Below are 22,210 nucleotides of genomic sequence, written 5' to 3' on the forward strand. Positions count from 1 at the left end.
ATAATGTCATAGGTATTGGGGCAAGGATCTTTCAAGTCAAAAAATGTGATCATAGGTAGTATTCATAAGTATTGGGGCAGGGATCTTTCAAGTAAAAAATCTACTAGTGCAAACTGGTACTTTTTCTGAAACTATCTTTTTTTTTTAATTTTATTTAATAATAACTTTGTATTGACAGAATCCATGCCAGGGTAATTTTTTACAACATTATCCCTTGCAATCACTTATGTTTCGTTTTTTCCCCTCCCTACCTCCTCCCCCCCCCAAGATGGCAAGCAGTCCTATATATGTTAAATATGTTGCAGTATATCCTAGATACAATACATATTTGCAGAACCGAACAGTTCTCCCACTGCACAGGGAGAATTGGATCTGAAACTATCTTTAAGAAAACTGTCAAGAGGTTAAGTGACTTGCCCAAGATCACAAAGCATGTGGCTTTGGTATGACCAGAATTCAGCTCTTCCTGGCTCAGTCACAGGTATTGAACCCAGTCAATAATATCCTAGGGAAAGTTGAGAGCAGTCCTACTCCATGAAAGACATGCAGCAGCACAAACACCCAATTCACCATTTGGACTGGGTACTGAAACAAAGGGAAGCTGCATGGTTTTTCCAATAATCCCAGAATCCACCGCCCAAGAATAGAAACCATCATGAAGCAATTGGTGTGGCTTAAGTCAAATAAAACTTTATTACACAGAACAATTGTATATACAGAGGGGAAAACACCAACAGATCAGTCTTTACAGTACATTCCTTTTGCACTGCCCTGTGGCTTTAAGGATCCTGCTGGGGGTCTGGCACCCTCCCCACCCTGGGCACTGCATAGATCTTGATGTTCATATGTGACTATTTATGTGCTGGAGTCCCAGGGGGCAGAGGGAGAGGAGGCAGGAGGGATATTTCGGATAAACAGGCAGGTGATGGCCCAAGGAAAGAGAGATGAAAGCATCCCTTAATTTAAAATGTAGACTCTTCAGGCAGACATTAATAGAAAGTGGTATCTCAGTTCAGCTTCTCTTGATAAATCCCAAAGTCTGGAATTGTCTCTAGAATGTTTCCCTGGGAAACTCTTTAAGAATTCCCTTCATATTAGGGCTGAACTATATATAGGGCTAAATATGCAGAGACAAGCATCTGACTAAATCTTCCTGGGGTACCCTGATCAAACTCTGCATTCTTGGCAAGAAACTAACAGAAGCTGTAACTTGAGGGAGGGATACCCATTTCTTTGTCAAAAAGATAGAGGCACCAGATCTGGAAGAGAGCATGACCTTAGAGCACACTGCAGCTCTTCTGGATAACTAGGTCGCCAGATTGAAAGGGAAGAGGTCAAGAGGTACAGCGGCCACAGCCAAGAGATTCGCCCATCCCATCCCTTCTCCAGCAGCCGCTTCCCTAGCCATCCATTCTTTCCCACTGCAGTCGCTGCTGCTCCCAGAAGGACTTGTCCTGCATCGCTGTAGAAGGAGCTAGCTGGTCCTGCTGCCTCTGCTGTACACGTGCAGCCCCCATGACTCAGATGGAATCTCTCAATGCATTCCTCCTGCTATATGGCACTGAAGAGTAAGGGCGAGGGGAGAGGGAGGTTGGATTTGGGTGGCAATAAGGGACAGACAGATGGGAGGAAGGTGAGAGACATCTAAGAGCCTGAATGGAAGGGAAGCAAAATTAGAGTTGTGATAAATAAGGCTCTATTTTTTTTGAGCCACAAATATGTAGATATGTAGGAGACAAAGCAACTATTCTAATTTTAACACTGTGGATGATTGAATGTCCCAGCTTCCCATGAGCTTCTCATTTTGCTGCCTGGCCATCCTTCCCTACTAGAAGCAGGACAGGCAATAGGAAATGGATCAGGGAGAGAGCCTTCTTAAAGTTCTGGAAGCCTCCCGAACAGGAGAGGGGTTTATGAAAGAGAAGGCCCAGAAAGGGTGGGTTAGAACCAATCATGAACACTCTTCCCTCTACCTGTAATCCCTCAAACATCTCAAGGTAACACCCTCAAAAAATAGCCCTGAAAAAGTCAAGACCTGCTAGACTCCTGGGACCAGGGACTGCACATTTAGCTTCACCTAGGAAGGAATCTCAACGGGTCCTCTTAGACCCAGGGTCTAAGCCAAAATAAGTAGAGGTCAACAGGCTTAATATGCTCCAGGACAGAAGGAAGAAAGTTTCACAGCCCAGGACTTTCATCTAGGGAACAAAACATTTCCTCCCCTCCTTGTCCTCCTGCTTGGCGTGAGGAAACTGAAGAAATAGCAATGGCTCAAATCTTTGCCAAGAGCCACCTAATCAACTGCTAGGGTCCTTATCCAGTAACCAGAAATTGTAGCTCTGATTTTTTCTGCTCTTATCCCTGATTTATCCTCTCCTCCTAATCTGGACTCAGTTTCTTCCTCTATTCTCCAACTAATCTCTGCAGACTTTCCTACCCACTGCAGAGTTCCACATCCTCTCAGGGACCTTCAGAAGAGTTCCAGAGCCAGCTCTACCATGGAAATGCCTGGGAACCCCAAGTGCTTCTAGGTGAGCCCTGACCCCCAAAGCACTCGTAGGGTTCCAGGAAACAATGTATATAAATATATAGATTGTGACTATATTATATAAATGTATCTATATATGTATATATGTACATGCACAACTCAGAGGCAATTCTTTCGCCCGAGAGGTGGTGCTAAGTGGGGAGTTGTGCTGAGGGGAAAGGCTTTGGGCAGGATTTCTTGTGACTGGACTCCATTTCAGTTTGACCCAAGAGATGGACTTGGGCTCTAAAAAGTACCACAGAAAGCTCGGATGACTGTAACAGGGCTTGAGAAGTCTGTCTCTCGTCATCATCATTATCACCCAGCCCAGGGGAGCGCTTGAGGAGCTCAGGTCTGTTAGTCCCCAGGATGGAGAGCCTGAGTAAGGTGGGCTCTGGTAAGGTCCATCATTTGTCCCAGGCAGTCCTGGTGTTGGGGATATAGAGGGACTGAGTCTGGCGGCCCCTCCGGGGGGTCGTATTAAGGACATCCACACTCTTCCGGCTAGAACTGACCACATCCATCACAAAGCTGGTACAGTCACTGCAGACGTCCTTCAGGATGCAGCCGTGAGCATAGATGTGAGGGAATTCTTCTTCCACACTCCGCCATTTCGTCCCCTGCAGGGACCTGTGGAGTAAAAGAGTGAAAAAAATCAGAGAGTGAAAGAGTAAAAATCAGAAAAGCTTGAGGGTTTTTTTTTTTGAAGGGGGCAGGGAATCAGCTTAGGAGAGTTAGAACAATCTGCAACAAGAGAGATTTCTGCTTTGTATGATCCATCAACCATGATAGACTTAACTCTTCCCAGCAATACTGTGATCTAAGACAATTCCAATAAAACAAAACCGAAAATGTCATCCACTTCCAGAAAGAGAACTATGGAGACTGAATGTGGATCAAAGCACATGATTTTCACCTTTTTTCTCTTCTTTTATTTTTTTTTTCTTGTGGTTTTCCCCTTTTGTTTTTATTTTCCTTTCCCAACAGGACTCATATGGAAATATTAAAAAATGACAGCACTTGTATAATCTTTTTCAGATTGCTTGCTTTTTTTTGGATAGGGAGATGATAAGGGAAGAAAGGGATATCAATAATCTTTTCATTTACCCTCCCCTGAGGATAATTCCTATATTTCTATGCTAAGGGGATCAAGAGAAAGAACTCACTGGAAGACATCTCTTCTCCTAGTCAGCATGGCTTTGGCAGTCACAGCCTTTTGAGGGCTCTCAAAGCCCAAAGTGTAAACGGGAATGTGTGCAAACTTCTTAGAAGGCATCTTTATCTGTAACACAAATAAAAGTGAGATTAAGATTGGGGGCATTTCTAGATCTTGAGCAAAATCAATGACATGAAGACAGGCTGCCATAGCATTCTTCTCAAGACTTTTTCAATGGCTCAGGCTCCCCAGTGTCTGAAGGCTAAAATAAAAACTCAATTTGGCATTTAAATTCCTTTTCCAAGAGAGGAATTTATGACCAAAGAAGAACTAGAGAACATTATGAAAGGCAAAATGGACAACTGTGATTACATTAAATTAAAAGGGTTTTGCACAAACAAAACCAACAAAATCAAGTTTAAAAGAGAAATTACAAAGCTGGGGAAAAAATTCTGTTTCTGATAAAGGTCTCATTTCTAAAATATATCCTTATAAATTTGATAAGGGTTCTTTATATAAGTCATTCCTCAATTGATAAATGGTCAAAGGATATGAACAGAAAATTTTCAAATGAAGTCATTAAAGCCATTTATAATTATGAAAAAATGCTCTAAATTATTATTTTGATTTAGAGAAATGCAAATTAAAACAACTCTGAGGTACCACCTCACATTTCTCCAATTGGCTAGGATGACAGGAAAAGACAATAATAAATATTGGAGGGGATGTGTGAAAACTGGGACACTAATGCATTGTTGGTGGAATTGTAAAGTAATCCAGCCATTCTGGAGAACAATTTGGAATTATGCCCAAAGGGCTATAAAACTGTGTATACTCTTTGACCTAGCAGAGACACTACTGGGTCTGTATCCCAAGGAAATATTAAATGAGAGGAAACGACCCATATGTGCAAAAAGGGTTATAGCAGCTCTTTTTATGGTGGCAAAGAATTGGAAAATAAGTAGATGTCCCATCAATTGGGGAATGGCTGAACTAGTCATGGTATATGAAAATAATAAAATATTACTATTCTATTAAAAAAAAGAACAAATTGATTTAGAAAGGCCTGGAAAGATTTACATGAACTGATGCTGAGTAAAACAAGTAGAAGCAGGAATACATCGTATACAAAAACAGCAAGAATATGCAATGATCAACTATGAAAGGCTTGGTTCTTGGACAGAAAATGCCATCTGCATCTAGAAAAAGAATTAAGGAGATTGAATGTATATCAATATTCACTTCTTTTTTATGCCTTTAAAAAAATCTCTCTCATGGTTTTTCCCTTTGCTTTGATTTTTCTTTCTCAATATGATTTATAAAGTAATGTGTGTTAAAAATAAATAAATTTACTAGGAAAAAAAAATCCAGCCTTGTTTGGTAATATTTTGTTGAGTCCATAAGTGATTTCATGTAATAAATGATAGACCCTTTGTCCTGTGATAAAAAATAAAAATGAAAATAAATCCTTTCTCCATTGGACTCTAATTTCCTTTCTAAAATGATTACAAATTGCTTTGTAATCTAGGGATTATACCTATCTGGATATAATATTACTTGTTAAAAATTATTGCAATACATTTTTTATATCTTATTCTTACTTGTCTATGTATATGACATCTTACTGCCAAAGAAACCTATAGGGTAATGTGGAGATTGACATCCCCACCATCAACCCACACATGGTATATTCTACTGCAAAATGCCCCGTTGAAGATACTTTAGTAAGACAGACCATAGCATATTGCTTTGTCTTCCCCACCAGCATTTCAGACTCTCAAAAGATTTTCTTGGCACTGATGACCAACAGTGCTTTTAAAAAATTTGATATCTCTTCCTTTGATTATTTAGGCTTTGTTTTGCTTCAAAGCACTTTCAGGGATAAGGTGACTTCAATGTCCCTTTCAGCTTTCAGATTCTAAGCCTTCTCTGGAGGGCAGAACCATCCAAATGAAGGAAACCTGCCCCCATTGCCCCAATATTTAACCCCTCAGATCAGGTGAACTGACTGTGCCCATTACAAACAGGAAATGCCCCAGACATCTGGGAGCTCTGCTCAGCTTTCAAGTACACCACTCTCACCTTTATGCTACAGGAGGTGCAGACAGCTCTGAAACAAAAAGAAGGGAAGGATATTTTTAAGAAATACAGTACCACGACAAAGAAGTCAAATAAAGCCCCTTCTTCCCAATTCTCTTGCATCATTTCATCACCTTTCATAAACTACCCACCTGTTTTTAGCCTAGTCTTTATTGTTACTACTTTTATTTTCACTATGCTTTCTACAGGTTTCTGCTCTCCTACTTGTTTTCACTCCAAATACCCTTCAGTCCTTGTTATAACCTTATTCTACTTTCTCTGATGCTTTCCCTTTAACCTTTGTACCTTCCCCTAATTACTAATGCTTTTCAGTCTGGAAGAAATCCAAGTCTTAAGCTCTTAGCTCAGCTGGAGATAATTTCCTAAATGGTAAAACCCCAGATTCAGCAGGACGTAAAGTCCAAGCCTGTCAGAAGTCAGAGTCTGAGCATGAATTTTATGCTGAAAGAGACCTCAGGTGTCATTAATTCCACGCCCCTCATTTCACAGAAAAGGCAATTCAAGGTTCTGGGAAGAAAAAATCCTTTGCCAATGATTTTCAGGGTAGTAAAGAGCAGAAGTGAGGCTTGAAGCCAGGGCTACTGACTCCAAATACAGAACTTTTCCCACCACATTTGGCTGCTCTCTCAGTCTTTATGTCTCTCTCCTTTTGTTGCTCTCTCTTCAGATAAGAAAATTAAATGACTTTCCTAAGATATTAATGAAGCAGGGATTTCATATCCCCAAACAAGGGCAGTCCTTTCCAAAACCAGGTCTTGGAGATGGTGGAATGATCGATCATTCAGTCTGAAATCAGCAAACCTCGTTTGAAACTCAATTTATTATCCTTATAATATTATTAATATTATCCTTACTGGTGAAATCATTCAGCCTTATGGGCTTCCAATCTTTTCATGTATAAAATTCAGAAGTTGGAATAGATGACAATGTTGGTTACAACATTTATATATCATGTAAAGGCTTGCACCACCACAAGGCTGCATTGTGAAGCAGCGAAATGATCTCTGGTCCATTTCTGACTCTAAATCTATGGTCTTGTGTCATTCCCTCACACAAAACCTTTCCTGCTTACCTTTTACAAAAGAGACAGGTAGCTGGCCAGGAGAATAGGGGGAACTTGGTTCTACAGCAGCAACAGATCTGCAAACAAAAAGAAAGCAAAGGTTTCAGCCTGAATCCCAACCTGCTTTGAAGCCTGCTCAGCAGTTATCAGAAACATGGAAGCTTTGAGCATCGGGACCACATCTTACCTTCCCTTTCTTCAGGCTGTTATAAAGCTCTTTATTTTGCAAGAACTTCTCCATCTCAGCCTTTACCAGCACCCGGCGCACATTGATCACTTCCTCCACTGTCAGAGCCAGGCTCTCCACTGGGTGGCTGAATTCCTATGGAAGGGAAGGGAAAGGCGGCTTAAATAGATCAGTGCCTTTGGCATGAAAGTACAAGCTTTCCATCTTTCCAGGAAGACTAAACCAGGTCTCTTCTCTGATGGATCTATTTTGGACAGTGATGCTAGATTTCTTTCCAAATACCATTTTATCATGTCTTCTGCTAAGAACTTAAAATGACTCCCTATTATTAGAGAACTTAAGTTTTTATTTGTTTATTTTCCTGCTTTTGATCGAGGAGCCAGCCCAAATATCTGGGAATCAAATGAATTTGTCAGTTGTAAAAAAGAAGAAGAAGGGGGTGGGGAGGGGAGGGTGGTGGGGGATGAGTTCAGGATGGGACTTAATTAGGTTCAGAGAAGATGAAGAAAGTTCTGAAAAGGCTCTGCTGTAGAGGAGGTGAGTGAGCGTAGTTGGTTTTAGAAGTTCCAGAGGAACATACAGAATAGGTGGGGTCCCCAAATAGCCATCCATCTATCTTGCCGCCTCATTCTTCCCTTTCTTCTCTTCAGGAGAACAAAGTGAAGAAACTCGTTCTCAGAAATCCCAGGAACACTCTCAAAGTGGGCTAAGAAACCTGAGGAAACTCAGGTAGGGGCCTAATGTTATATCCACCAAGAGGCAAGGTCTGGGGCTGTAGGATTCTGTCCCACCACAGAGTGTAGTACATAGCAAAATAAAGGTGTTTTGCTGAAGTAGAACAAAATGTGCTTTTGGAATGTGGAGTAAGATTTCACCCAAAATAGTAGATCCCACAGTGATCAGACACTTGGAATTTATTGATCCTTGATATATAGAGTCAATAGTTAAGCTCTCTGAGGTACCTGTTCTTATTAACTCTACCACACTCCTATGTGTACCCTTTATTCCAGCCTAGTTCATCTGCTCATTGTTCTTACTGCCCATCCTGTTTCCATCTCAGGTCCTATCTGCTTCATGAAATCTCCTTTAATAATACCAGCCTACACCAATTGACAATATTCCATTATTATTATTATTTGCTGAGGCAATTGGGGTTAAGTGACTTGCCCAGGGTCACACAGCAACTAGGAAGTGTTATGTGTCTGAGGACAGATCTGAACTCAGGGCCTCCTGACTTCAGGGCTGGTGCTCTATCCACTGCGCCACCTCGCTGCCCCAGCTTCCATTATTATTAATGAAAATTTACTGTCTACTATGTAGCTTACTTTCCATGGGTTTAATTGTCATTTCCATGCCATAGACCCAGCTGAGGGACAAAAAAAGTGTCTAGTATGCACTTTGATCCGGATACCCTGAATGCAGGCATCCCAAACGGAACATAGCCCAAATTGAATTCATGAGGTTCCCCCCAAACTCGCTCCTCTTTCAAATCTTCTTACTTCTGTCCAGGGCATTACAATCAATTCAGTCACCTAGGTGTAGGATCTGGGGATCATCGTCTCCGGGGACCATTTCTTCCTCATTCCACTTAGTTAATCAGTTACCAATGACGCAGGGGCTGGAGCTAGGACTCGGCCTTTTAAGGCTCGTTGGTTCTCCCCACTACAGATTACTTAGTTTATTGCTAGTCACGTATTTGACAAATAAACATGCGCCCGGATAGAAGATCCATGGGAAAGTGAATAGGAAGATCGTGGATTAGAACAAAATTCAGGTACCATAAAACCCATCCTAGCTCAGCACTGATATGCTATAACCTGATCTCACCAGCTCTATTCGGGTTTAACATGTTTAACAGCAATACCAAATCTTCCCAGAAGGTGACAGCAAAGGGCCTACCTATAGGATAAGGTGGACTGTGAGCCAAGTGCAGGATGAGGAATACCTTCTGGGTAACATGTTTTCCTGGACATTTATATTGCAGGACTATGAGATATACATTTACCCAGACCATCCCCCAATAGTACTCCACTACTGACATATTTGAAGATCTCGCTGATGGATTATACTCAGAGATAAAAGCAAATAACTTAGATGGTAATTATATTATTATAATTATATTATCAACTACAATAATCAATAAAAATAATTATTTATAATATATGGCCCAGTATATATGTCACTGAGGCAGAGAGGTTAAATGGTCAGAAATCCAGAATTTTGAGTTACCTAGCCGTCTCCAAGTAACAAATAAAGACTTTTGCCTTTGGTCCTGTAAGGGCCACTGGGCCATCAGAAGACAATCCATTACTCACCAGCCACAAGTGTTTAGAGTGACTGTCCAAAGCTGAACTGCCTTCTGGTCTTTCCTCTACAGAGCCAAGGGAGCTGTGGGCAGGGGAACTGGATTCCACAAGGGCCGGGTACTTTAGGGGAAATGAGCCTAGAAGAAAGGAATAGAGACTTGATAATCAGCACAAAAAGCAATGATCATCCCCATTTCTTGTCTGGTCTCAAATGATTAACAAGTCAGAACCCCTGCTACGTCAAGCTAGGAAAGGACTCTCCCAATCAATCAAATCAATCAATATTAAAGACCTTCTACTTGTCAGACACTGTGCAAAGCTCTGGGGGTATCAGTGTCATGAGGTCTTTCTTAAGCCCTCCCCTCAACTCCCACCTCAACTGAATTTGTCTTCTATAGTTGATTTTTAAAGTGCTTTTCAGTGCTGCTTTGTCCCAGGTGTCAGATCCTGGCTGTGGAGTAAGACCCATGGGGCTTTGAGAATAAACTAATAACAAGGGATACACCTTGACAGAATTCTGAGTTCTTACTATAGATGAGGTTCTTAACCTTTGCCTCTGTGAAACTGAGGAGTCCCTGGATGGAATATAGTTGTTTTTTTACCAATATTTAGTGAAAAACATCCCTCATTCTCTCCACATTCACAGATTCCCCTGAAATCTGTTCATGAGCCTTGCTCTAAAGGGAAGGAAATATTTCTCTAGTTTCTGAAGGTTTATAAAATGACTTCCTTAATATAGCTTTATGAGGTTGGTAGTAGCATTGCGATCCCCATTTAACAGATGAGAAAACTGAGGTCACAGATGTGAACTAACTTGCTCCTGACCACTCAGATTGGGATTCGATCCCATTCTCTAGGGGCCAAACCCCGGCTTCTTTTCACAACAATTAGCTGTCTTTGATTAAGGTTCAAGGGAGCCTGGGCAGGGACCCTTCCAGGGTTCTGGGGAGGAAGGGGATGAAGAGCTGGATGACACGGGAGGAGAGGGAGTGCTCACCGTGGTCTGTGCTGTCGGTCCGCCATGTATGCATGCTGCCCGAGCGGGGTCGAGATTCCAGCTCCTTCCCTCCCATGGGGCCAGTGTCCGGCTGGAGGCCCATGGCCATCTCGCTCTGGAGCTGGGCCAAGTCGTGTTCCGAGAAGGATCGGTCCCGCTTCAGGGGCAGCAGGGAGCTGCTCGTTCTCGCCATCTCTCCACTTGGAGACTCTTCCTCCTGGGAGGACACCGGGATTTACTGACCACCAGATGGACCGGCTAGCTGCCCTTCTACTTTTACAAGAAATCGCTTGGGCAGACAATGCCGTCCAGCTTGCTTAGTAATGTGGGACTTCTCAGGACAACGGTTTAAGATTTATTAAATCAAGAGTAGCTATCAAAACCTATTAGCTGGTTGGTCTCATTGCAGGCTTGAGCCTTGAAAACATATGGCAGCCTTAGGCTTGGGGCCATCTCGCTGCAAGGGTTGAGCTTAAAACCTCAAAGGGACAAAGGCCTTGCTTAGCAAACAGACCTTTCTTGCTACTTGAGGTTTTAGAAACTCCAAGGAAAAGCCTTGAGGGAAACTGAGTCAGAGTTAGCTTATTAGATTATAAATGCATTCAGAGCAAGGACTCAGTGAGTGCTGTTTGCATTTATATCTCTGGCCTACAGAACACAGGGCCTTGTACATAGCAGGTGACTTAATTTTTTTTAAAAACTGAATTTTAGAAATTGAGTCCTATAGTAAACAATCAGTTATAATTAATAATAAGAATAGCTAGCATTAACTAAGTATCTGGTATGTTCCAGATCCTATGCTAAGCTCTTTTAAAATACTATCTCCTTGCTTCCGATAAAAAACTATGGGAGTTAGGTGCTCTTATGTCCAATTTCAAGGCCTGTACTACACATTGCCACTTAACTACTTATAAACATATTCACCCCGTAAAAATAGTCAGAATTATTACTGTACCCATATTACAGATGAGGAAACCAAAGTTTAGGGAAGTCTAACCACAAGTGCCAGAATCATAATTATAATTGACCGCAAACCAAGTGATTTTTATCAAGGCCTAAAACAGAACAGGAAAAGATCCAGTCTGAATAAGTGGGGGGGGGAGTTGTTTTCTTAATAGAGGGACCCCCAAGATGTTGAAGAGTATCCTCCACAGGGTCCCTGCCTTTTCATTTTCTCTTTGCGCACAGAGCTAAATAAGAGGGGTGGGTTAGGTTCACAGGAGAAAGAGAGATAGGAGGGAATAGAGATTATTATATAATTCACCTCCATTGACTAGAGACTAGGTCACATAACCTATAACCAGAACTAGGATTCATGGTTCTGTCTCCATATTCAATTCTTTCTCCTTTACATCACACTCAATCTTTGACCAAAAACAAAGGTGATACAAATGCATTTATGTAGTGCATTAAGCACTGTAGGAGGTAGGTGCTGTTGTGCTCCATTGTACAGATGAGGAAACTGGAGGCAGAGGTCAAGTGAATTTGCTCAAGGTCACAGAGTTAATGCCCCCAAGCCAGATTTGAATTTAGGTCTTCCTGACTTTTTATCCACTGTGCAATCTAATGAGATTCCAGCATACAGTCAGCCCTGTTCTCTACCGCCACTGAAAGGCTCCCAACTCCACCCCAGAAAACGACTTCTCTTTCTCTGATCTCTCTCCAACAAAATACCGTTAGTTCTGACCTCAGAAATATTCATCTCTTCCATCTCCGCCAAGGTGGGAGCTTTAAGCAGAACCCGTGGCCGTGGTGGGCGCTGAGGGGTGCCCCCGGTGCCGGAGAGGGTCAGGTTTATACAGGAAGTAGACTTCACATCATTGGAACAGGCATTGAGGATGCAGGGCAGGGACCCAAAACCTTAAAGGGATAAAGTCAAGAAGTAGGCACAGGGAATAACTAATGCCCAGTACACTTACTGGACACGAGGAAGGTTAATCATAGAGGGCTTCAATGAACCTCTTCAACAAAGAAATTCAGAGTTGGTCTCCCAGCTTTGTACCCACTTGATCCCTGCCCCAGGGCAGAAGACCAAGGCTGGTGGATCTCCTGAGCCAGATAGTTCTGAGAAATAGGACTGATTGAGGATTTAAAATATCTAGCATATGGTGAGCCTTAAGAGCAAGACTGGCATATCAGATCAGCTCAGGAGGGATGAACAAGTATAAAATAGAACAATATTCCGGTATCCAACAATAGGACCAGATTAGTGAGTGGCAAGATGGGGGGGGGTATCCAATGCCCCTTTCTCACCTTCTGTCAAAGCAAAAAGAAGAGTTCAGATGCAGAAAACAGCCTTAGCTATCATAAGACTCCTGTTTAAGAGCCCAGGGGTCTTTTTATTCTGATCAATAAGCATTTATTATCAGATTATTATCTACCCTAAATTCTGAGGACAGAGAGACAAATATGAAGCAGTCTCAAGGAGCTCTCATTCTACTAGAGGAAAGGAAGAGACAAAATAGGGAGAGAAATAAATACAAAATATATAGAATTGTATTTGGGGGTGAGGGGAGGAATCAGAAAAGATCTGAGTAGGAAGTGACATCAAACTTGGGCTTTGAAGGATGCTAAGGATTCTATAATTAACATAAGGAGGCATGGAGGGCAGATACAAAACCATGGAGATGAGAAACTGAAAACATTCCCTAATTAAGATTCCACTGTAGCCTACTAGCCCTTTTTGGATGTGACTAGATATATTTATGCTATTATTCTAATATTTATGCATGTTTCTATTTAAGAACATGCTGTATCTCTTGGGTTCAACTCCTCCATTTATATTTCAAACCCTTTGAGGTCAAGGGCTATGTTTTGTTCCCCTCTGGTGACCATTTCTTCTCATTTATCCAGTACTTTACGTATTTTGATATAAATATCAATATATTGAAATGCTTTAGAGGACTTTATAAATTGGATGGGACCATTCCAGAGCACTTAACATCCATTATGTCGTTCGACAAGAGGTTAAGTAACTTGCTCAAGATCACATAGAGACCGAGAATTTGGCTTTAATTCCAATGGGCCATTGATTCCTTGTTTAGTGCTGGCTTTTAAAAATTATGTCCTATGGAGGCTGAAAAAAGTTGGAACTATTTGCACCTCTTCTTAGATCATCAATGCAGAGCTGCAAGGAGTATTAGAGGTTATCATAGACGTATAAAGGTATTATTAGACCTTTATTAGATCTTATTTTCAGATGAAGAAACAGATCTGCAGAAATGAAGAAATCTGCCCCCAAGGTCTCACAGATTAAAGACAGGATTTGAACCAGGCCAAAATCCAGAACACTTGCCCACTGCACTATGGTGCCAAATTTTAATTTATATTCTAGTTATTTGTGTAGATGGTATCACCTTCTACTGGACCATGAGAGGAAAGACAAGTGTTTAACAACTCTCTGAAATGTATAATACACTTTTAAAATACATTGCTAACTTTTCCCATCACTTTCTAAAGTCTAGACAATCAACAAAATAGTATACCAAGGTATGACTTGTATAGACAATTTTCAAAGTTGTATGTGTCTATATTGAAAATGAGCTCTTGTTCCAGCATACTCCTGATTTTGTTGAAATTTGCTCTCCCAAAGTTCAGCAGGGCTCTGCATCCTATAGTTGCTTAATAAACATTTGCTGAATTGAATTTAGAAGTGGAGGTATGGCTTATGTGTTACTTAAGATTTTAAGCGAGAAAGTCAGAAAGATTCAGACTAGTCATATGTCTACTAAACAGGAATATCATATATTACTAAAAATGATCTTCAGCTCATTTTACAGATAAGGAAATTGAGGCAAACAGGATCTTCTGAATCCAAATCAGTGCCTTCTTTTGTAGCTGTGCCATTGCTGATTTACTTTTAAAAAAAGTAAATTGTAGATTGTAGATGTTCCAATTGTGAAGTTTAAGGAGAAAAATTCAGAGGATTATGTTGTTACTAAAAACAAGAATATATTCTTTTTATCATATGTCTTACAATTTTACCATGTGCTCAGTCACTCTGCTCTCAAGCTCTCATTTTAGAGCTCAGCTAAATTCTTAAAACACATACATACACACACAGCTTCCACTTTCTCACTTCCCACTCACTTTTCATCTCTTTGCAATCTGGCTTCTATTTCCACTTCTCGATTTAAACTACTGTTTTGGGGGGATACCAATGACCTTGCTTTTGCCTTTTCTTAGTCCTTACCCTTCTTGAGTCCTCTGACTCCATTTGACCAATTGACCTTATTAATTAATTCATTCTAGAGATTAACACCATCAAGAAACCATCAGGTGGCATTTTGAACCATTATTAGAAAGAGCATTGAACTGAAGGATTTCCATCTTTAAGTCTTGGAAATTTATGTGTGTGTTTTTAAAAATTATATAATATATTCATCCACTTATTAAGGGCCTCTTACATGCCAAACACATAATAAGGATTCTATAAAGATAAAAAATGAGACAACCTCTGCCTTCTTCATTTGACTGAGGGAAATCACATGTATGCAGACAACTAAATAGATACTGAAACAAAGGAAGAGGGAACTAAGATGGCTGAGAAAAGCCAGAAGTTGACTGAGTTCTTCCTAGTTTCTCTCTGAAACAAAGTTAAATCAAGTTTCTAAAAGAATTCTGAGGTGACAGAATCTCCAAAAAGACAGAGCGAAACAATTTTCTAGCACAAGATAACATGGGTCTTCAGGAAAGGTCTGTCTCTCCTGGGTAAAAGGGAGTGCAGTCCAGCAGAGTGATGTCTAAGTAAGCCAGTGGGAGGTCACAGCATAAATCAGCAATCAAGATCTCACAGTTCTGGCTCAGCAGAAGCCTGGCCATAGAAAGTTACTATGGTTAAACACAAACATAGAACAGGACAACAATGTCAAAATACCTACATACAAAGCCTCCAACATGTCCGAAGCCCAAAAAGTCCTCTTGGAAGAGCTCAAAAGGGATTTGAAAAGTAGGAGAGGCAGAAGAAAAATTGGAAAAAGAGAGTTACGCAAGAGAATTATGAAAAAAAGCCAACAATTTGGAAAAGGAAGCACAAAAAAAAACAAAAAAACAAGAATTGAGGGGATGAGGGTAGAAAGGGGGAAATCTGCTGAAGAAAACAACTCCTTTAAAGTAGAATTGGCCAAATGGAAAAGGTACAAAAGCTCATTGAAGAAAATAAAATAAAAATCAGAATTGTCAAGTGGAAGCTAATAACTGAGACATGAAAAAAACATTCAAAAGAATAAAAAAACAGATATCAATTAAATACAGGATGAGTTGGGGAGAACTGATAATTGGGGGAATGAAGAAAGGCACTTTAGCTGAACCTTGTGGAGCTCAGAGGTGTAATAGCTTTGCCAAGAAAATTCCAAATGGGGTCATGAGTTGTCAGACTGAAAAGAAGCACCTATTATGTGCTTGGGGACACATAACTAGTGTCTGAGGCCAGATTCAAACTCAGGAAGACAAGTCTTTCCGATTCCAGGTCAGAAGGTATGTACACGGACACACGGACACACAAACACAGACAGACACAGACACACAGACACACAGACACACAGACACACAGACACACAGACACACACACACAGACACACACACACACACAGACACACACACACACACACACAGACACAGACACACACACACACAGACACACATACGGCACTGCTCTCAGGACATTATTCTTTCATGGCTCTCCTCCTCCCTGTCTGACCCACCTTTTTCAGTCCCTTTTGCTAAATCTTCCCCACCTGATGTATGTGGGTACACTCTGATCTCTCTTTTTTCTGTGATCTCTTGGTTACCCCCACAACTCCCATGAGTTTCATTAGCCTCTCTAGGCAAGTCATTCCCTAAAGCCTTATTTGCCTACTAAATATTCCCCCTGGACAGACTGCTGATATCGCAAACTACAATACCCAGAAAAGGATTCATTATCTTTCCCCTTCAATCTATTCCTCTTCTTAAAAGTATTTATTTCTGTTAATACTCTTCTAGTCAAACAGGCATCTAATGTAAAAATCAATTTAAACTCTTCTCTGTATGAGATATATATGAGTCTATAACAATAGCCTTTTTTCTTTACCCCAGCCTCTCCTCTCTGCTCCAGCCTCCACACAGCTGCCAGACTGCTCTTCCTACAGCAAAAGTTTGATCACGTCTCTGCTGCTCAAGAAGCCTCTGTTGCCTTTAGAATAAGATATAAAGCCCTTCGTAGTCTTTTGTTTTTAAACTGATTATGTTACTCCTCCTCAAATACTCCACGTTCTAGCCAAAGTGTCCTTATCACTCCCATCTCTGCCATCTCCCCACCCCCATGTCTTTGTATTAAGAATGAATTTTAAAAGGTTTAAGCCAATTAATTTAATTTAAATCTAATTAATTAATAAGTAATGAGTATGTGTGCAAAGCACAGTCTTGAGTTTTGGGAGAACACCCCAGTCTCAAGCTCACAGAGGGATACAGCATATACAGGAAGGTGCAGCTGCAGGGCTGGGAGAAAGGCTTGCTGCTCCTCAGGGTACAAAGGTAAGGCAGATGATGGGCCATTTTGCTGAGGCAATTGGGGTTAAGGGACTTGCCCAGGGTCACACAGCCAGGGAGTGTTAACTGAGGTCAGATTTGAACTCAGGTTCTCTTGACTTCAGGGCTGGTGCTCTATCCACTGCACTACCAAGCTGCCCCTCTGCTATCTCATGAAACCCTAAGCTCCAAAAGGCCTTTTCTCATTTCCCCAATTGTCAGTGCTCCTCAACCTGCCCTATATTTACTTGGCATCAGTTTTAATTTATTTATTTTCCCTCAGTCCACCATAAAAGACAGGAATTGTTTCATTTTTGTCTTTATAAAATCCCTATTACATACTTGGCGTATGAGGCCCTTAATCAATGGAGAATGAATTATATAATTTTAAAAATTCAAAGTTTCTATGACTTAAACAGAAACCTACTTCCCCACCCCAGTCTCATGTTCTTTCCTCTATGCTAGTGGTTCAGTACCACTTGATTTCTTGATGGTGATAATTTCTGCAGAGAGTAGAGGGACAAAGAATTGGGATTCGTGTGTGTGTGTGTGTGTGTGTGTGTGTGTGTTTGTGTGTGTGTGTGCAAGGGGGAAGGATATCACACCTTTAGCGTTCCAGTGTGGGCCCTGCACGGGGCGGAGCTTCCTCTCTTGTTTAATCTCCTCCAGGATCTTCTCGTGGAGGGTTCGTTGCTTCTGAGGCAGGGGCCGAAGTCTTCTCTCCGATACCTGCAGAGAGCAAACACTCAGGGGTCACGACCTAGAATTCTGAGAGGTTTTAAGCAGAATGTGCCGAGAGTATAGGAGAGAGAATTGGGAGATCGTGGCAGCCGCATTAGGGACTGGGTAAAGCACTTGTGACCCTGTAAAGTGCCCTATAAATGTTTGTAACTATATTGCAGTGCCCTTTGCTCCCCTATTATCTTTGCAATGTCAGGGGGAAGCTCCCAGAACATTGCATGGACCCCCCTCTGAAGAACAGATGGATGGATGAGTCTGCTTTCCAACTACCTAGTTTTTCCCCGGAGGCAATTGGGGTTAAGTGACTTGCCCAGGGTCACACAGCCAGGACGCGTTAAGTGTCCAAGGTCATATTTGAACTCGGGTCCTCCTGACTTCTGGGCTGGTGCTCTAGCTACTGCGCCCCCTAGCTGCCCCAAGTCTGAATTCTTAAACAGGAGAAACAGCAGTAGCAGTGGATCCATGGATCCATTTGAGCTTTCAGGGGAATAATAGAATGTCCTTAAGGACATGCTGTGGGTGAAGTAATTTTCCCGAGCTCCACCTTGGGTGTATCCAGGAAAAGAGCTAATAATAATGCCTATTTACATAGAACATTAAGGTTTTCCCCCAAACAATCCTGTATTGTGGGTATTGCAGGTATCAGCCCTATTTCCGCTTTGAGGCAAACAAGATTCAGTTGAGTCAGCCCAGTCACCTGGATAGGAAGTCTCATTAAATTCAAACCAAGGCCTCTCAATTAGGAATTCATTCCTCTTTCTACTTACACCACACTTAGGAGGATGATGACATGATGAAGATGACAATAATAGCTAGTATTTAAATAAGTTCCAAAAGCACTTCAGCAAATATCTCATTTCATCTTCAACAGCTTCAGCAAGTAGGTGTTATTATTATCCCCATTTTTGGAAACTGAGGCAGACAGAAGGGACTTGCTCAATGTCACACAGATGGGGTTTGAGGCCAGATTTGAGTTCTCATCTTCCCGACTCCAGACCCGGTCTTGTACCCACTGAACCACTGAGGAAGCTATACTCTCCACAGCCCCAGATGCCTGCAGATTCCCAAAATATTTTCAGCAGCGGCCAGTTGAGGCTGGTCCCCAATCTAGAGGGATAGCAATAGGTTCCACTATGGAAGAGGTCTCAGAATAACATTATTTCCCTTTCCCTCCAATCCAAGGCAGAGTAGAGGGTGACCAATTGGCTTATTTCATCCCAGAATAGAAAACAAAAGTAAAGCAGCTTCCCATATTAGCACTGGGGAGAAAAGCAAGCCTCAGGGTCTGTCACTACCCTTGGAAATAAATTCCAGGGTTTTTAGGTTGGACCAGACACAAGGTCCTCACCTAGTAGAACAGTAAAAGTTCCTATGGCCAGGTCAAAGTCCCACGGACAGGAAACACTGAAATGAAGAAATCTCAACACTGGACATAGCCAAATACAATAGGATCCTCAAGGCAAAATGGTTACCTGCTTTAGTGGGGGCCTGGAACGGATAAAATCCAGAATGAGTTCATGGGCATCTTTCTTCACCCTGGGTGGGATGTCGCCATCAACCTGGACAGAGAAAGTAGCAGAGCACATGGGAAATGAATGGTATTGAAGATTTCATGTCCTGGTATTAGGAATACTGGTGAAATGGGGGGCATTCTTGATCTATCCCCATTTTACAGATGGGGAAACAGGTGCCAAAGCAAAATGGGAATGACCACAACATTCCCATTTCAGAGAATTAACTTCTCTCACCTTACCTTCCTGAGAGTGACATGGCTCAGAAGAGCCCAAGAGGGACCCTTCTCTTTCCCTGGCCTAGCCACTAGCAGGCCCAGAGTCGCAGGGACTCACCATGACCTTTCGTAGTTTGTAGTTGCGTGCTCGGATATCCTGCATCAACATCTCAAAGGGGGTCAGCTGGTACTCGGTGGGCAGGGGGTTGAACTGCTTCTCTTGGACCTTCTTGAGTTTCACACCATGACGCAACTCCCGCATCAGCTGCACCCAGAGCCGGGCCTGGAACCCATAGAGAGAACAAAAGAGCGTTCCCGCTCAAGTGGCCACTGGTCATTCTAATCATACCATGGGATGGGGCATCGGTCCAACTCCTACCTAAGGAGAGCTGTGTCTGCGTGGCCCTCCAACTCTGGCCCGAGGTCCCCCAGTGAGGGGGAAGCCCCTGCTGAGTCTGAGAACGGCTCTTCTGCTCAGAACAGTCTTGGCTGTTGGGGAGATTGTCCTATCCTGGATAAATTTGCCTCCTCATACTTTTTAGCTTTACTCTCTGAGAGCAAGAGGAAAGGATCATCCCTCCTTCCAGCGGGCACTCTTTCCTATCCTCCCCCTAAGCCTTCTTTAGTTAAGATCCCTGGTCTCTTCAGCTCATTCTTATACCTAGGAACATGAGGCCTGGGACCACTCTGCTCATTTTCATTAACAACTCACATTTACTTGTGCTTTGAGGTTTGCAAAGTGTTTTCTTCACAGTATCCTTGTAAGGCAGTTAATACAAAGGAAATCATCTTCATCTCTCAAAATGAAAACCGAGGCTATGAAAAGACTTGCCCAAATTTACAGACAAGGATTTGAGGCAGGATTCTAGCATAGGTCTTCAGAGGGGAAGTCACTTCGCCATTTGATACTTTACTTGAAAGGAATTCCAGGTTTGAGATTTATAATTATTATAAAATTATAAAATAATAAAATAAAATGCTAGAAATTAGGAGAGAAAGCCAGGTGGCAGAAAGCTAAAATTGGAATTAGAACCCTATCACAGATCTTGTGGGATCTTGGAGTAACCCACTTACCCTCTCTCTGCTTTAACTTTCTCATTGATAAAATGAGAAAGTAATAGTACCTTCACACATACATATCAAGATCCTGCAAACCTTTAAGCACTACTAAATGTTAGCTGTAATTATCATTCCAAGTAAAGAAAGAACAATGTGACCATTGAACCAGAGTTTCCTGTGCTCTGAGCAAGGGTGTTGGAGAGAGAAAATAGCCCTTCCTTACCCAGTCTTTGTGCCGAAGGTTGTCAAGGTCAGCTTGTGGCTTCTCTGCCTGGGACTCAACCTCCCGAAGTTTGAGCAGCATCTGCAATCACATACAATCATAGAGCAAGGCCTTATAAAACTAGGGCCGGTAGGAAGGAAAAGGGAGACTAAAGGGCCTTATTCTTGTTCTAGACAGAGGAAAGAGACACGGAGGAAATTAAACAGGAATGCATTCAATTAGTGGCAGAGCATGGACTGCCTTTCCTTATTCTCAGTTGCAAGCCCTTATTAGATACATTTTCTGACCACTGGCTTTCCAACAGTTCCACGATATGCTGATAAAAGGGACAAGTGGCCATTTTACCCCAAGACCAGCAACATTGGGGTTGGGGAAGATACCTGAGGAAAAAGGAGATCATCACAGCCTCCCCCACTCCCCCTTTTTCTCCCTTGGACCTCCTCTATCTAAGAGAAAGGTGATCACTCATAGTGGGGAAAATAGTAATAGGGTTGACCCACATGGAAACTCAGAGGGTTATAAGAGCTTCTATTCAATGTTCTGCTTAGGAGCAGGGACACACACTGGCTAGTAGTATCAGGCCAGGAAAAGGTACTAAAAGTGGGGCATCAGTCTGGGTACTACACAGGACAAGGCTCACCATGGCAACCTGGAGTTTTAAGTTTCTCTAGATCCCATTATAATAAGCCTGATCCTTAGAGGTGAAGACCACTGGGATTTTAAAAATCCCACTGTTTATAATTAAAAAAAAAAAGTAAGTAATCAATCTATAGTTCTCTATTTGGGTATCATCTTTCAACAGACCCTCAAGAACTTAAGAGTTTCCTTTACTAATGAATAATTACCTAAGGGACCTAGGGTGTTATCTAACAAATAAGACCCGAGATGCCAAGAACACATTAACAGCAGATTCTGGGAATAGAAGAACCCAGACTGGTGGTGAGGGCATTGGGAAACACTAACAGTATTGTGGGGAGAATCTGAGGTGTGCTATTACCTTCCCAACTGAGAAGCTTTGTTGCAGCAGCATCAAGCTGGAAATGTGGAAATGTGGACTGAGTTAATCACTACCCAACTCCCTATTGCATAAATGTTAGAAGAGCCATTTCATGGGATCTTCCCTTACTCTTCCCCTAGCCTGTGAAAAGTGTTGTCTCTATCCCTTAGCTTTGCAGAACCTTTTAACCATCAAGTTCTTTACCCCTGATCCCCAGGAAGAAAACAAGTTGCTCTGTTTACCAAATCTCTTAGTCCTTGAGCCAATTCAAGAAGCTTTGATATCTGCTATCATCTTCCCAAGCAATAAGAGTATATTGGCTTCTTTAAATTTTAATTATTTTTAAACCTGTTATATCACCCTCATTTTCCAACATATCCCCCAAAAAGTCAATAAAAATTTAAGTACCTACAAAGCACTAGGCTAAATGCTAGGAATAAAAATATGAAAAGAAAAATAATATATGTCCCCCCCATCCTCATTCAGAGAGCTATTTCTAATAACAAAAACTAAAAAAGGGGAAAATTCAAGTAAGCAAAACTAATCAATCCATCAATCAAGTCTGTTATCCACACCCATAGTTCCCTATCGCTATAAAAATAGAGGAAGTATATTCTC

The 22,210-nt window shown here is 41.7% G+C and overlaps 1 protein-coding gene across 1 annotated transcript in view; it reads right to left on the reverse strand.

The window, feature by feature from the left end:
• Positions 1-668: 668 nt before the first annotated feature.
• SPIRE2 (spire type actin nucleation factor 2) overlaps positions 669-22,210 on the reverse strand; it is a 60,953-nt gene continuing 39,411 nt past the window's right edge. Inside the window, exons 4-15 of the mRNA XM_051974747.1 lie at positions 20,596-20,676; positions 19,432-19,596; positions 19,057-19,143; positions 17,449-17,572; positions 12,024-12,196; positions 10,337-10,553; positions 9,349-9,476; positions 7,034-7,168; positions 6,856-6,923; positions 5,766-5,793; positions 3,694-3,809; positions 669-3,157 (exon numbers count right to left, since the gene is read on the reverse strand). Coding sequence (XP_051830707.1) covers positions 2,935-3,157; positions 3,694-3,809; positions 5,766-5,793; positions 6,856-6,923; positions 7,034-7,168; positions 9,349-9,476; positions 10,337-10,553; positions 12,024-12,196; positions 17,449-17,572; positions 19,057-19,143; positions 19,432-19,596; positions 20,596-20,676 — 1,545 coding nt within the window. The 3' untranslated portion in view covers positions 669-2,934. The remainder of the gene's footprint in view (positions 3,158-3,693; positions 3,810-5,765; positions 5,794-6,855; positions 6,924-7,033; positions 7,169-9,348; positions 9,477-10,336; positions 10,554-12,023; positions 12,197-17,448; positions 17,573-19,056; positions 19,144-19,431; positions 19,597-20,595; positions 20,677-22,210) is intronic.

This window comes from Antechinus flavipes, chromosome 2, assembly GCF_016432865.1.
Source record: "Antechinus flavipes isolate AdamAnt ecotype Samford, QLD, Australia chromosome 2, AdamAnt_v2, whole genome shotgun sequence".
In the NCBI taxonomy this organism is placed as follows: domain Eukaryota; kingdom Metazoa; phylum Chordata; class Mammalia; order Dasyuromorphia; family Dasyuridae; genus Antechinus; species Antechinus flavipes.